This window comes from Limulus polyphemus, unplaced genomic scaffold, assembly GCF_000517525.1.
Source record: "Limulus polyphemus unplaced genomic scaffold, Limulus_polyphemus-2.1.2 Scaffold713, whole genome shotgun sequence".
In the NCBI taxonomy this organism is placed as follows: Eukaryota; Metazoa; Arthropoda; class Merostomata; order Xiphosura; family Limulidae; genus Limulus; species Limulus polyphemus.
In genome coordinates this window covers 130,632-145,796 of record NW_013666323.1, presented here as the reverse complement: position 1 = coordinate 145,796, position 15,165 = coordinate 130,632, and the positions used below count along the sequence as shown (strand labels likewise).

Here is a 15,165-nt window from a genome sequence, read left to right as displayed (position 1 = left end):
TTTTATATCGGCTGTGGTTGTCAGATGATTTAATTCTTAATTACTAAAAATCATTTTATTATAACGTATTCAACCCTTTAGATATGGAACAATGTTTATGTACAAAGAATCTTATATTTATAAAAATTATATTTTACTTTTATCCCGAGTTTTAGAAGATATATATATACAATTAAACTCATGAAAATAGTTTCCCAATATTCTATTGGCAAAATACAAATCATTTTGATGATTGTAATAATATATTTCGATAATTTTTCATCAGTTGCACAGATTATTATTTCGGATTTCGTATTATTTTAAATTAATATAGTTAATTACTTTTAAAATGTGTAAAAAGATTAATAATTCTAAAAGAAATGCAGATTAATTACAATGTCCCCCAAATATAGTTTGCTGAACAATTCTTTATTCACACACAACGATGACACGTCGTCACACCAACAATAAATATAAGATTTGAAATAGATTAGAACAACAATAAAATTTTTTATGAATATACTTAGATTAAGAATTTTTTTGGGGACGATATATTTCATTATTCAGTTATTTCTATTGTGTCCTTGTTCTCCTTATTTCATCTTCATTTTTGTCTAATGTCAAATTTAATATTTAGATTTTTTCATAGCAGAATAGTGACTCATCATTTCATCTGGCATCATAATACCTATTCAGTTTTTCTTTCCACACCAGAATACGAATCAACATCTAACCCGGTATCAGAATATGAATTTAGGGGTTCTTCTCACATCCCCAATTTGGACTCAGTTGTTTTTCTTTTACTTGTAGCTGGACTACATAATCGTCTTTTCTTCTCATGCCAGAAAGCAGACTCCCTATTTCATTTGTTATGAAACTACTTATATGAGATTTTGAATTATAATGAGGTATAATGTTAGAACAGGGCCCCAGTTTATACTGGTGTTAAACTATACACGTAGCTTTTTGTACCCCAGGATTCGGCTTATCATCTGGTGTAGGACTTCAGATTACGTGATCGGCGTTTTTCACATACCAAATATAGTCTCAACTGTTTTAACTGGAATCAGATTAAATACTCATTTTTGTGTTTTCTGACGCCAGACATTAAGCAATACTTTTGTTTAGGAACCACACTGTAGACTCAATGACTTTTAGTGTGAGTAACGGACCTTTGCAGTTTCAGAATAAATTAATCAAAAGCTTTTGCCTTGAAGCCACAATGAAAAGAGTTCTTTCCTTTGATTTTAGAGTATTGTTCCCTGTAGTCTTAAGAAAAACAAATCTTCTTTCCTTAAGTGATTCTTGAAATTGGATTTATTCTTTTTATACCACAGATTCAGCCGGAGCTGTAGAAATTCTAATAGATTCTTCAATGGTATTTATGTCTGATGTAATAGATCTAGCAACTGGAATGTATACCATTGGCTTAATCATTTTCGGTGTGAACAGCTTATTACAACTAGCACAGTCCACGCATTCACCTTCCTCTTCCGAAAGTCGTGCTAGTTGAGGTCGAAGGGCTTCATCCAGTTCCTCTATCAGTTCTAATTTTTCCGGATCTTCGACGATTAACTCTGTAATTCCATTTGTAACAGCATTAGAAATGAAACATTTCTCTGGAAGTGCATTTGACTCCTCATCTGCTGGAGAAGACTGTAGTGGTTGAAGCGATCCTTGGTTTTGTCGACCTACATCAATGGAATCATACAGAGGATTTCTTGTCCATGACAACGTGGCTGGAATTCTCTCAGCATTGATCTCAATTTCCAAATTTCTCAGACGATTAGACAACTTTCCTTTCTTAACCCTTGTGTTATTTATAGGATTGTTAAACGAAGACCGAACTGAGCCTTGAGAGCTAGAGTTTCTGTACGTACCATTTTTCTGAGGTTTTCCTTCCTCTTGTCGACCCCAACAACACCAGCAACAACAGCAAATACACCAAATGTTTGGTTCACCAGTACACAACTTCTCTCTAAACGCCACTCGAAATCGGTTCGACATAACGCTGTATAGAATTGGGTTTATTGTGGAATTGAAATAGTAAAAACACCCTACATGGATTGAAAAAAAAATAAGAACAATTTTAATTATTTTAATAGTCATCCTAATTTGACAACTCTCAAATGTGAAATGTTCTAGTTACGTAAATAGTTACTGTCTTTAAATAACACTTGATTAAGATTTAAAAGAACAGTTAATAGTCTTCTAATAACACAGTATTTTCAACATGTTTTGACAACAAATATTTTTTTATCCCTTTGATGTAATTTATCACGACGTTTCTGAAGTAAGGTTGGCAGAGATTTTGGTTGGTAAAGTCGAATAAAATAGAGCGAGAAGCAGGCTGTGATCTCTTAGCTAGAAGACATTATAAAATAAATTGGAGATAAGAAAGTTGAATTAAGAAAGTTGTTACATGCAGCCAGGAATAGAGAAATAGAAAAGATAGGAAAACCATAGTTGTTCACCTTTAGTATTGGGGAGGTTACAGTGATTCATGAAAGGATGCTTAAAACATGTATTTAATACTTATTTAAACTTTTATGTTGTTTTATTGATCGAGAAATACTTACCAATATTTACAAGTTTGTAGTAAATTTTTGGTAAAATAATGTTGTTTGCAAGTGTATATGTATATATATATATATATATATATATGTTAATTGCAAGGTAATAAAATAATATAGAATGAAATGAATATAGTATACTTTATATGATCGCAGTATTTATGTCATCGCTAGATGATATCGAATAATATTTATTTTATGGGAATTAAATATTGCAAAACACACATTAATGTACAAACAATAAACTCAGTAAACAGTAAAGTTACCTTAATTGATTATTATTTTTCTTTGCTTTGTAAAAAACTACAATGCTGAGATAGTTTTGCTAACAAAATTGAAAGAAAAACGCACTAGAAGCTTCTTTAGTTATGTAAGCAAATATGAAGAAACTATTTTCTACGTTGGTATGAAAACTTGTTTACTCTGATGAACGTGTACAATCTAGATACATGCATTTTTTATCGGAGTGGCAATTCTAAAGGTGTTTATGTTCAGTGTTCTCTCTCAGAATAAGCCGATAAACTCAGTGACAAAGTTTAACTCATTAACTTACATATTAAAAGTGTACGCGAAGGATTAAAAAAATATACGTAGTCTATTTGTGTAAGACTTTACTAAAACAAAAACCCTATGGGAAATAAAAATTACTTTATTAAAGGTTATTTGGACAAAAATGGATGTATATATTTGGTGTGAGATAGTATAACATAATGTATCATTTAAAAGGGTGTGCGTTAAAAAGGTAGTGTATAATCACTGATGCCAAGGGAACAAATCTAAAGGAGCAAAAAGAAACAATGTTGGCAGTAACAACCACTAAAAACAAGAAAATTAAGCACTGCTATGTATTTTAAGTAGGTTTATAAATGACGAGGGCTTCCGAACGATCAACATGAAAACTCACTTCACCAGATATCGTTCTCATCTTTATATTTTCTTATCTACTGGGTAGAACGAAGGTAGAGTGTGTATTAATTAAGTAATCTATCATCATTACTCTAACATTGTACATCGACAAAGGTTTATTGCCCGGCCTTTAGCACCGTATGGGATGTATCTAATTCACACAAGAGATCGTTCTTCTATATTTTCACTATTAAATTGACAGGAGTACTAAGCAATCAGTCCTGCGGGGGTTCTCTAAGGAAAAGGAAAATCGCTGTCAGAAAACGTATTATGTAACGATGTATTTAAACGCGAATTGTCGCGAATAATAGCAGTTACATTGCACTTAGTGTTATTTAATAGTGCAAAAAACGCATTCCATCTATACTTTGTAGTTTTACAAAATGTCCTTTTTGAATAAGAATAGAATAGTAATATTTAATGAAATGTTTAGAACATCTAAGATATGTCGTTGTCAATAATAACCGTGGACATTACTTAATAAAACGAAAAAAACAATTAAGAAAAAACAACAACAGCTTATTGTCGTATTTCTCATACCTATTTTAGCATTTATAATTTGTGTCATAATGTTAAACGAAACCAACTGAAGGTTCCACATCCACATTCAAAGCTTACCTGCCAAAGTAAATAGGTAATGGTTGACTTTCCGTAACGTTTCTGTCCACTCCGAATAAAGAGATACGAAAACGAAAAGCAGTCGTTGGGCATGAAAAGGAGCCCAACACACAAAGAATGCGACCACAACAGCGGCTAAAAAGGAAAAAAATATTGATATTAAACATAGTCTCGAGTTTATATTTGAATAAGTGTGGATACGATATCAATCTTTATTCAGATAAAGCAAAGTTATAAAAAAGGCTCTCACTTGGAGCAAAACACAAGAGAAATAAAACTTGTTCATGGACAACACCATGCTATTAAACTTGTTCATGGATAACACCATGCTATTAAACTTGTTCATGGACAACACCATGCTATTAAACTTGTTCATGGATAACACCATGCTATTAAACTTGTTCATGGATAACACCATGCTATTAAACTTGTTCATGGATAGCCCCATACTATTAAACTTGTTCGTGGACAACACCATGCTATTAAACTTGTTCATGGATAACACCATACTATTCTGCAAGAATGAAGAGGTTTATTTGCTAAATCGCAATTTTCTTACATGATTCGCATTAAAAAACGAAACATAATGTTATTTTCATAAATCATGAATTAGCGAAATAGAATGTGTCTGTGAGCAAATAGTACTATACTTTCTAGAAGAACCCTCATATAACGTGCTATCATTGCATTGACGACTCATAAGATGTACTAAGGATGTTCTGAAAACCTAATAATAATTAGGCAAGATTTAGATCTTCACAAGTTAAATAGTGAACAAGCTCATGTTTGTAAACTTTGTAGTGCATTGGTTGAAGTAAACTAAGTAAGACAGATTAGCTATTAATAAGACGTTTGTCTGCGGTTGGGTCAACGATAAGTGTATGGATTTATGATGCTAAAATCCAGGGTTCGATTCCTCACATTGAACAGACCATAGATGACTCATTGTGATATTTGCTTCAAAACAACAACAATAACAGAATAAGATATTTTTTACTATGAACAATAAGAAACTTCCTTTTAAAGATGATGTTAAATACTTGTTTTCTGTAATTTACATCTTGAGTTGTGTTTAATATTAAAGATATTGGCATTCAGTCTCGACGAGACAGTTCAACGAATGTTTTCTCTTTTAAATATCTATCTTGTGTGAAAACGCCATATTGTGGTAGTCTACCTTACTGTTTTAGATTTTATTTTGATAGTGATTTATTTACCTAAAAGTCTAATTGCTATCCTTTGTGAGTGAATTTTCGTACGTTCTCCTTCTCCTTGACACTTGGTGCTCCCCTCTGACGTGCACCTGTGTATTTTGCGAGATCGATGGAGAGTCATGGTTATCCTGATATACATAATAATGATCAGTGTGACAGGAACTACAAAAAAGAGAAAAGTCGAGCACACCATTAATGTTTCCCAGCTTTTATCCGGTTCGTGGAAAGGAAACCCGCACCAAGCCGATTCAGACAGTTGTTTCTTTTTGTCGTCTTTCAGGTAATTGATCTGGTTAAAGAGTCCATATGGAGCTGCTCCTGCTAAAGAAAGTATCCATATAATAACGATATTACGAATGGCGCGAGATAGCTTGGACTTGGTCTGCTGACGGATTGGATGGCAGATAGCTATATAGCGTTCTACACTGAATGTCACAATGGTGAGAATGGAAGCATCAGCCGTTGTTTCTGGTATGATAGCACGTAGCTCACAAATGACGTTTCCTAGCTCCCATGGATACTGATGCCAAAGAGTGTAGAGCTCCAGTGGCATAGCTGAAAGAGAATATTAACATATTTTTTTAATAACCTGAATTCTGTAAAGCTTGCAGATTAAATGCAATTTACCAGCTTTATATCAGGTGTATTAATATTAGGTATGATTTTGCAACAACTAGACTAAGTCAAAATAATAACAACAATTTTGAGAACAGACTGGAAATTGTGTATTTTGCATATATGATAAAGCTAGCAAACAGCACAAAGATTTGTGAGGGGCCTCGTCTCTTCTTGCAAAATAATAAATGTTTATGTCTGTTATAATGATGTATTTTTATTGTGTTTCTGTTTTATTCGGGGCATTGATAACTTGTGATATTTTTCTGTTTCTAATATATTTATTCTAATATATCTAATATATTATATTTCTGCTTTATTAGGTGCATTAGCCTCCAATAGCTTAGTAGAGGCTCTAGAGGTTAGTTTTGGCTTGAGTATCTATGTCTGGTCCCAGTTTTTAAAGCATAATTTGTTTACATGTAAGATTTGTGAACAAATGTTAAATGTGATATACGATGTATCCTTATAATTGTGCGATTCCTACTTCCTCCAAATGCACATTTTACTAGGTTACACATTATCGTTTCCACGTGTAGTGTATATATTAGTTGAATTAGTGTGTCCTATATGTGCAACATGTGCAACATGTGCCTAGTTGTTTTATATTGTTTATGTATGTTGCCGTGTATATACAATATATTTCTTGCAAAGTACCTCATAATATCACAATACAAAGAAACAAATGAAATGACTTACTACCTCCACCCGGTGACTCAGCAGTAATGTTGAGGGTTTATGACACAAACAATGCGTGGGCATAGCGCAAAAAAAATCAATAAACTCAATCTTTGATATATTTTAGAAAAGTGATTTTTTTTCTCATTTACTCATGCTGTAAAGGAAGAGCATCACTACTACTCTATATTATAAATTATAAAAATATATATATATATCTAAAATAAGAACTTAAAACATCGATTACTAACACCTGCCACATGAGCCAGCTCAGAATATTTTAGTACTGAGCCTAGGGAGGTCTTCAGGGAGAGGGGGGGGGGGTATTCCGGAAACCTGTGATTTAGTGTTATTTCGATAGATGTCGATGAAAGAAGCTCGGAACGACTTCTAAAACAACAAAAAAACTAAATATTAGTGAAATCTATTTGGATTATACCTTGGTGATACCATAGTGGGCGTTATACCATATTCCTTATATTTTCTCCTCTTTACAGAGAATCGCTAGGGAAATCATCTTGTAATATATCGTGCATCTGCTTCAAGTTCAAAACTGTATCTTTAGACTTTACTGTACTATTGAAACCAATGATTTCTTCTATAAGATTCCAATCGACATTTCAGAAGATAACAATACGATTGTGCCCTTTTGTTTATGTTTCGCTGTCAATACTGTAATCAATTGACGAATCTCCGATTCAGTTGGTATGTCAAATCGATTGGGATTTCTTCGAATAAGTTCTTTCCTCACACGACCTGGACCCCCGGTTTAGCTTAACCGCTACACTTAAACCACCATATTGACAACCACATCTAGAACATTTCAAGCATTTTTCATTGCTACATCGTTTTACTTTACATTTACAAATTAAGTTCTCCATGTTGGCTGTCATGGTCTCGGGTCTTTATGTCGAATGAAAACAACCCAAACCTTTCCAGAATGACTCTTTTATTTTATCCACATCAAGATGCCGGGCTGGCTCGTGTGGCAGGTGTTAAACTCTAATAAGCAAAGATAGTGTAGTAAGAAACACCTAGTTATTAATTGTGGCCTAAGTTTTAAGTGATAGTAACAGATGGAGTTAGAATACGTTATTATGAGTTTTTGTTCCGAAAGTCGTACAGAGCTATACAAGGGTTATCTGCGCATAGGAGTCTCTTTGACTAGATGGAAGGCAACTAGTCGATAGTACCTGCTCCAACTTTTGGGCTACTGATTTTCAAACCTTAAGTATTGTTCTTGGCACTTGTGTATAATGTTAAAATAATAAATAGCACACAATGTTAAAATAGATACACAATTAAAAACACTTTTAATTCATACTAATCTGCAGCCTCCAAAAGATTTACTGTACATGTTTCAACGTTTCAAAATCATCTTCAGAAGTGAATTACAAGACATAATAGCGTCTTATCATGACCTTTTAACTAGGTCATGTGACCTGTGTATAGGTTTACTATTTCTGCGTAATTCTTGAAGGAGGTACCACCACATTTTTTACCCAGATATTCACTTGACTTTCGTCTCTTTTTAACAATTCATGATCTTTTTTACATTTTTAATTTCCAAAGATTCACGGATATTGCAGGCTCTAATACCGTTTGGTTGAGCAAGTATTACTGTTTTTTCCATAGTATCTTGTGTTGTGTTTTTGTATGTGCTCTGCTATGACCGAATTTTCGATATTTTTATTTCTTACACATCCCTTACGTTCTGCTAAACGATATTTTGAATTATATAATTTAAAACATCGTTTAGCAGGATTTACCAAACCCCTATATCATAGAAACAATTATATCTTTATCTACGTGTTTGAAAAAAGGACTTGTCACTGTTTGTCATCCGGGTTTTATTTAGCCAAAGACAGCCTATAGATAAATGAACCCAAATGCATCTTTTGTAGCAAAATGTTCTAGGTGAATTGTAATTTAGCCTAAAGTAGATTTTGTGGTGCAAGGGACAACCCTTTACATGGTTAGCCCTGGGAAGTGTGCGATCCTTAAGTTGCTGCAGACATACCAACGTTGCACTTGCTATGATGGTGGGAGCTCCTGAAACCTCAAACTGTAGATACCCAGAACAAACAAGCAGCCCCTACAAAAACTAATGTGTGGAGTGTGTGATATTACTTGTCATGAGAGATTAAGATTGTTCGTGTTTCTAGACAGAGGCATTATTATACCACTTGGGCATATACATGCAGCGAGATAAGCTGAACAAGCAGTCTGTGACATTTAACGCAACGCAGCTCAAATATAAAATGCCTACTTCAGTTACTATAGAGCGTGAGAGAGCCATATCGTGAGTGGGTGAAAAGTCTAGATTTTTACACTTTTGCTGCTTTCTCTAATGATTTGTTTAAGCTCGCTAACATTATCAAAAAGCATTGCTGTCAGTTGTCAAATGCCTGAGAGGCATACGTACTTCCCATAACTGCACACGAAAAATGCGTTGATGGTATAGGCATTAATAATAAGAAAAGTAACGTTACAGGTCCCAACGTAGAAGCTTTGGTGGTCTTAAAAACAGACTTGTCGCTTACTTTGCTGACGATAAGAAACAATGACCTATCCATACTGAAATATATTCTTTGAAGTATGATATTTTTGTTGATCATGGTTTCAGTGACAGCATAAAAGTTTTGAAAGGTAGGGATCTAAGAATTGAAATGCTAGGTTATCTAAAGAATTGGAAAAAGTAGCAACCAGCAGAGAAAATAAACCATTCCAGAACGGTGATCAAAGTCAAATGTCTGTGAATGAAAGGATTAAATATAGACTTGCAAATCTCTTATAATGGAAATTGCTTAAGGATTGTTTTTGCATTGTTAAATGCCTTTCACCAAACACTGACCAACGCACAGAGAAAGAAGACCTGTACAGATAGTATTGTCATAAGAACACATCTCAGTTTCTGTCAACATTATAAGTGCAACATGCACTTGATGCAGTTGACTAGGACTAGAGCTTTTTAACGAGAAGAGTCACGATGCAGATGACTAAATGAAGGTATTGTAGGTTCACTCGAGTTATGGACAAATTACATGAAGCAAAAGTTTGTTTCAAGTGGATATTATGTAATGCACAGATAACATATGATGATATTTTGCGTTCTCTTTCTGTTGTTCGAGTTGCTGTAAACTTCCATGTATTACCATATGAGCTGATATACAGTTTTTTAATTTGTCAATAAATATACAACCTTTTCCGTAACCATTTCGAAAGCAGGTACCCAGATTTATATCTCTGATTAACGTATAGGTTTCCATATGTTAATGGTCGCCATCATGAAAATAATGACATGTTTAAGAAAACAGCGTGTAATAAGAGATCTTTCATATCTGCCGATACACATAACTCGAATAAATGTTCATCAAATTTTACATGAACTTTACCTTTGTATAAACATAGTTAAAATTTTGATTAGTTTTTACTTTTAATTGAGAAATACTGGAAAGAAAGGTGATTAGAGTTTCTTCTGACAGCACGATTTACTAACAATTGCTATGGTACCGGATTTAGTGCTGTTTAGGTTATGGTGTTTTCTGTGAAGTACTGTTTTTAACATTCACTTATTATTCTTTTGTAAAATTAATTATTCTTTCTAAAAAATTACCTTATACATTTTGAAACACTGGCATCTGAATGGGGAAAATAAGAGAGCAAAGTACTTGTTTCAGGTGCATTAATGGTTTGTATTGTCACTAGAAAAAAAACACATTTTAAGCTATCACACCTGATAAACATATTGGCTAAACATGATAACACATCCTTGACCATCTCGTTTCTACGTTTATTTATTGAATTCCAACAACTCAAGGTTAGGATTAAGATTACGTAATGTCTATATACTATAAAAGTTTGCCTAAATCTCCTCGACATTTAAACAAAAGATAAAGTAAATTAGACTTAAGGTGTGATCTACACTGAATACTTCTGCACTGAACAACGTACACCAAACGTTAAGCTCTCAACTATACTTAAATTGGTAATATTTCAATAAACTAATCAGGTGGTAGCTTACCTGCAGTAAGCAATATATTGTAGACATTCATGCGAAGTAGCGGAAGTGTAACTTTTTAAACTTATTTCAAATGTAAACACTATTTTACGTTCATCTAACATACATCAACAGAAAAAAATCTTCAGTTAAGGTAGTACACTGAAGACAAATTTTATAAAGTTTTTCTTTCATTATTTTTAACCCAATTACCTTCAAGGCAAACTCATAAACAAGACCACATTAATATAACGTCATATAGTAATTTATAAGTGAAATTCACTTTGTGTCTATTTCAGTATTAATGTTAATTTTCCACTCTTGTTCTGGACTTGTAATAAATTTTTAGTGTTCCAACTTGTTAGACATTTTACAAAATTACTCCACATTAGGTCTAGCTAGTAGTCCTTGCAGGAAGTTTAACTAGTCAAATAGAATGTCACAAATGTAATTTCACGTGCTAATTTCATTGTTTCTAAAGCATTTTGGTTGGGTTAAATTAATTTATTGTGTAGCACAAACCAATGTCTTAGTAAACAATGTTGTTAATTGAAATGAAAAATTTTCGTAATTTCAACTTAAAATTCAATTAGTTAAAAAAATCACTATTTCCAAATGCTGACCAATGAAATTAATCAAACTATATGTAGACGAATGTTTTTAAAGCAACTTGTAAGGTCCATTTTCAAAAATAATATGAATTTTAATTAAGAATAAACATTATCTTCTTTATCTGAATGAAACACAAAATAAGTAATTACGCGATAACACTGTTACTTATATCTAGAGAATATCCAGTTACAACACCGAAATTACTTATATTAAATAAGTAATTACGCGATAACACTGTTACTTATATCTAGAGAATATCCAGTTACAACACCGAAATTACTTATATTAAATAAGTAATTACGCGATAACACTGTTACTTATATCTAGAGAATATCCAGTTACAACACCGAAATTACTTATAGTAAATTGAGCATCAACACGATCGAGGACATCCTAAGACTACGTATTTCGTGAAAATGAACTCGGATAATGTATTTTTTATATAAAGAGCCAGAGCACATCACTACAAAAACAACAAAAAAACTGAAATAATTTGATTATGTTAAGTCTGTGAATACTCACATTATTCTGTTGTGGTTGTACATTTTATGAGAAAGTAACGACATATACATGCGAATGCTTTGTGAAATGCAGAAAGTAGACATGAAGTCTACACGTTTAAAGATGAGCGTATTTTTCCGTCACCCTCGTGAAATGTTATTCATATTGTTTTCTAGATGTACAAAATAATTTATTCGTATAAAATGAACTAAAACACAAAACCTTATTCATGAACACATCGTAGATTAGCATAACTCTTTATAGAAACAAATATATAAACTTTAAATGAAATAATCAGAAAAATATATTAATCCAAACAATAAAACATTTTAAGTAAATCAAGTCTTTGGTTTTGTTTACTTATCCAGTACATTATTTATCATTGTGTTCATAAGGCTTAAAAATATCAACTAATTAGCAAATATTTATTCAAAATAAGCAATGTAAATTTAGCTGTTCACGGAAACACATTTCTGCGAAATTATCATAATAATTAAGATTAATATTCGCAGGTAATTCACGAAGAAGACTAGTAAATTGGGGTTTTGGTTCAAGTCAAGATGTGCATAAGAAACGCATAAATATATACAAAAACAGAAATATAAGCATCATGATAAACACTTAAATCTTCGACGTTAAAAAGCTTTTATAACCTAAGAATAAAATGGGAAAATGTGTACCAAATACACATTAAATACAATATACTCTTTAAAAAAATACAGAATATGAAGAATATTCAAAAATACTTGAGTCAACATGCTCATGTAACACATATCTATAAAGATGATAAAGTTTTCAACCATATATATATATATATATACATTACGAACGTTAATTTTGAAATTAGAGTTTAACATTTTTTCTCCATTGGTTCTTCTTGAGGAAACAAAATGTTCTTACAACTGAAAGAACATTTCACCCAGGATCAAACCAAGTTAAGAAGTTGAGAGATTCCGTGATAGACTACTTACTTTGTAGAACATATTAGTGATAGTAATGATGCGTTAAAATTACAAACATTATATGAAGCCCTTCATTGATCATATTAAAGCTAAATGTTTCGGATATATTTATACTGGTTAAATAACTCTTAAAGCGGGTTACTTCCCTTCAAATACACTGTTATTTTAAAAAAGGTTTGTTCAAGAAAATTATTTATTTATGTAAAATATTTATAAAAACAAAAGTATAAAATGTGATGCTTTCTTAACTTATATTATCAAAATATAAATATATATAAATAAAGATTATTGAAAATTTTTAATTTAAAAAGAAGAATAGGGATATATATAAAAAATACAGAAACAAGATAGATAGCTTAAAGTGTAATGCAATCGCAAAAAAATAAAGATTTAGTAAATATTTAGGAGAGTCAAAAAATGGGGATTTGTAGCTTGAGGAAATAATGTTTCAAACCTTAATCTTGTTTGTTTACTTTTTCTTGCGGTTGCATTTTAAATTTAAGCTACCTATCTCGATTCTGTATTTTTTAAAGATCTCTATTACTCCTCTTTAAATTAATAATAATCTTGTTTCTTTAGTTTATTTTAAGTCCATCATGAACATAAATCCGTATAATAGCAGTATTGTCCTATTTGAAACAGATTAATTTAATGAAATAGCCCCCCCCCCCCAGTGGCGCAGCGATATATCTGCGAACTTACAACGCTAGAAACCGGTTTTCGATATCTGTGACAAAGCACAGATAGCCCATCCTGTAGCAACGTGCTGAACTACAAACAAACAATTAATGAATACGTAGTTTGTGTATGATGCTCTATCGGTAAACAATGACAACCTTTGGATTGGCTTTATGGAGACTGGATGGCTATTGCTTCTGATATCATTGCCACAATGTTATCATTGATAGTGATACTGCATGTATGATCACTATGATGTATGGTGATCAACATTGTTTGTTTGAAGTTAAGCACAAAGCTACACAAAGGGCTATCTCTTCTCTGCCCACCATGGGTATCGAAATTCGGTTTCTAGCGTTGTAAGTCCGCAGACATACCGCTGTGCCACTGGGGGACAGGTGATCAGCATATCATATATTATGTATATGACTGTAAATTTATATATAGCTAATATATTTATACCCCGTAGCTATATGGGGAGTCTATAAATACTGGATTGGAGAGAATAATGAGCTGTACTGGAATGGTGAATGGAATGGATTTTGTAACCGTGTGAGTTTTATACATGCATGCGCACGCATTGTACGTTGGCTAGTATTTATATCTATATCTATACATGCATGCCTTATAGTTTTCTTTAAGTTGTAAAGCCGTATATATAGATAGCCATTTGAATTTTTGAAGTTTGTTTAAATACGTGCATAAATATTCGATGCAAATATAAGACAACGTGTCATAATATAATAGAATATGTATACAAATATGGATTTTTTAATATTTCCTTCACTCCGTTGGCTATAGTAAGGTCGGTCACGGTTTTACTGCAGCTGGTCAGATTTCCTCTTAGAGTGACATTCGAAAATATGTTAATTAATAACTACGAATTGATTATATTAATATACTTTTCCCTCTCCATTTCTAATGGAGTTTGGATCGTGACTCTTCTACGATCCTCTTTCACTGTGACGACCCTAAACTCTGGTTAGCCGTCACTGCTGCATACTTTATATGAAACTAAATAGTTTCTAAACAAAATATATAGCTACACAATTTCTGCTCCACTTTCGCCTAGAATCGCCATCTCCTGCTTGCATAAATATTACCACTCCTTATAGTCAGCTTCAAGGATGAGTATTCTATCTGCAGTATCTATAAAATTCGCAATCATGTAGTGTTGGCTATAATTCGATACTTACCATCAGTCATCACAGTGATATCCGATCCGATGCTCGAAACTGAGCTTGGTGCTATCTTTTAAACTACAGCTTAAAGCTTTCTGTCGTGAGAGACAGCCTAGATGTTTGTGTAACATGACCAAAATCGATCATGAAGTGGTTTAAAAAAAAAAGTGTGATCCTGTCAGCAGCATCGTGTCCGAAAATGGTATGCGACATCAATACAGTTGCAACAGTAAGTTAATAATCGCTATGGTACATGTTTCATGCCTGCCATACAAACATTAAATTACATCTACGGCCTCCATACAGCTACATACGTAGGCATGTAGTAAATTATGAGGCTCTATATAAACCACAGACTACATTAAAACGATTGGGTGTCAACGGTTATACAGCCGATTTATTTGCCAGGTAGTCAAATAAACTTAAAACTATCCTACATAGTGTGCAATGATGAGTTTAATAATATTTTCCAGGTTTTATTACAATACTCACAGCCATTTTTGCTGTAGGTTGCAGGAACAATATTAAATAATGATAATAAATAAGAACAATACCAATCGATGTGTTAGGAGGAAAACGAAGTTTCACAATAAAAAGGGTAACGATACTTAAGATAAACAGCATTGTTTATTTATAACAGAAAGTGAC

The 15,165-nt window shown here is 32.6% G+C and overlaps 1 protein-coding gene across 3 annotated transcripts in view; it reads right to left on the bottom strand.

Annotated features, from left to right (window-relative positions):
- Positions 1-406: 406 nt before the first annotated feature.
- LOC106460118 (pyrokinin-1 receptor-like) overlaps positions 407-15,165 on the bottom strand; it is a 74,218-nt gene continuing 59,459 nt past the window's right edge. For all 3 annotated transcript variants that reach the window (XM_022386759.1, XM_022386758.1, XM_022386760.1), the window contains 3 exons: positions 5,294-5,845; positions 4,077-4,211; positions 407-2,036 (listed from right to left, as the gene is read on the bottom strand). In XM_022386759.1, the coding sequence (XP_022242467.1) occupies positions 1,306-2,036; positions 4,077-4,211; positions 5,294-5,845 (1,418 nt within the window). In that variant the 3' untranslated portion in view covers positions 407-1,305. The remainder of the gene's footprint in view (positions 2,037-4,076; positions 4,212-5,293; positions 5,846-15,165) is intronic.